Raw genomic sequence first — 778 nt, forward strand, 5'->3', positions numbered from 1 at the left:
CTCCGGCTGTATGACGCTCATCTGTGCCTCAATAGGGGGTTCTGTTGGCCTCTGTTGAGCTGTTGTAGTCGCCGGGACTGCCGAATCGTCTTCCCTTGCGAGAAGACTTGTCGCTGTTGCTGGGTGATCTGCCGATGGAGAGCTGGTAGGGGGCTCAGAGGATGAAGTTCTTGGCCTTCTGCGCCTTTTGGGAGTTGTTTCACCCTGCTGTGCCCCGCTATGCCCTTCCTCTCCTTCTATGCGCTGCCCTCGTCCCCTTTTGTTGGGTTTGGGGGCCGCTGGGGTGGGAACATTCTGCTCCTTATTGAGCAGTGATGCTCGCAACTGGGCGCATGGATTATTTGCGCCCCGTCGCAGGTGTTGGGATAGTCCCTTTTTGGTGGCGAAGCTCCTGTTGCAGCTGGGGCAACAGACAGAGCTGTTTCCCGGCCCTCTTGCGTGTGTTTGACTGCTGCTAGAGGGCTCGACTGCTGCATCATCGTCTGCGCGGCTGACACCGAAGACGAATAAGGGGATGCTGGCTGCATTGCTTGTGCTGCTGTTGGCTACAGAAGACAAGGAGGAAACGTTCTCGAGGCTGCAACAGTCGCCTGCTCGACGGCGAGCGACGAATTGGCGAACAGCCTCCCGATAAGAGAGTCTGCTGATCCCACTGGGGGCCCCTTGCTGCTGTTCCTCGAGTCTCTCCGTCGCTTCCCCACTAGGAAACAGGCCCTGGTCTTTCTGGTTGCCGTCTGCATGCCTTACACTCTCTGCTGAATTAGTCTCAGGTTGGTGG

The 778-nt window shown here is 57.7% G+C and overlaps 1 protein-coding gene across 1 annotated transcript in view; it reads right to left on the reverse strand.

Moving 5' to 3' along the window:
* EMH_0087780 (uncharacterized protein) overlaps positions 1-778 on the reverse strand; it is a gene marked incomplete at both ends in the record, with an annotated part of 2,558 nt that overhangs the window by 1,114 nt on the left and 666 nt on the right. Inside the window, one exon of the mRNA XM_013501197.1 lies at positions 1-755. Within this exon, the coding sequence (XP_013356651.1) occupies positions 1-755 (755 nt within the window). The remainder of the gene's footprint in view (positions 756-778) is intronic.

The sequence above is a fragment of the Eimeria mitis genome, genomic scaffold, assembly GCF_000499745.2.
Source record: "Eimeria mitis Houghton genomic scaffold, Emh_scaff6494, whole genome shotgun sequence".
Classification (NCBI taxonomy): Eukaryota; Apicomplexa; class Conoidasida; order Eucoccidiorida; family Eimeriidae; genus Eimeria; species Eimeria mitis.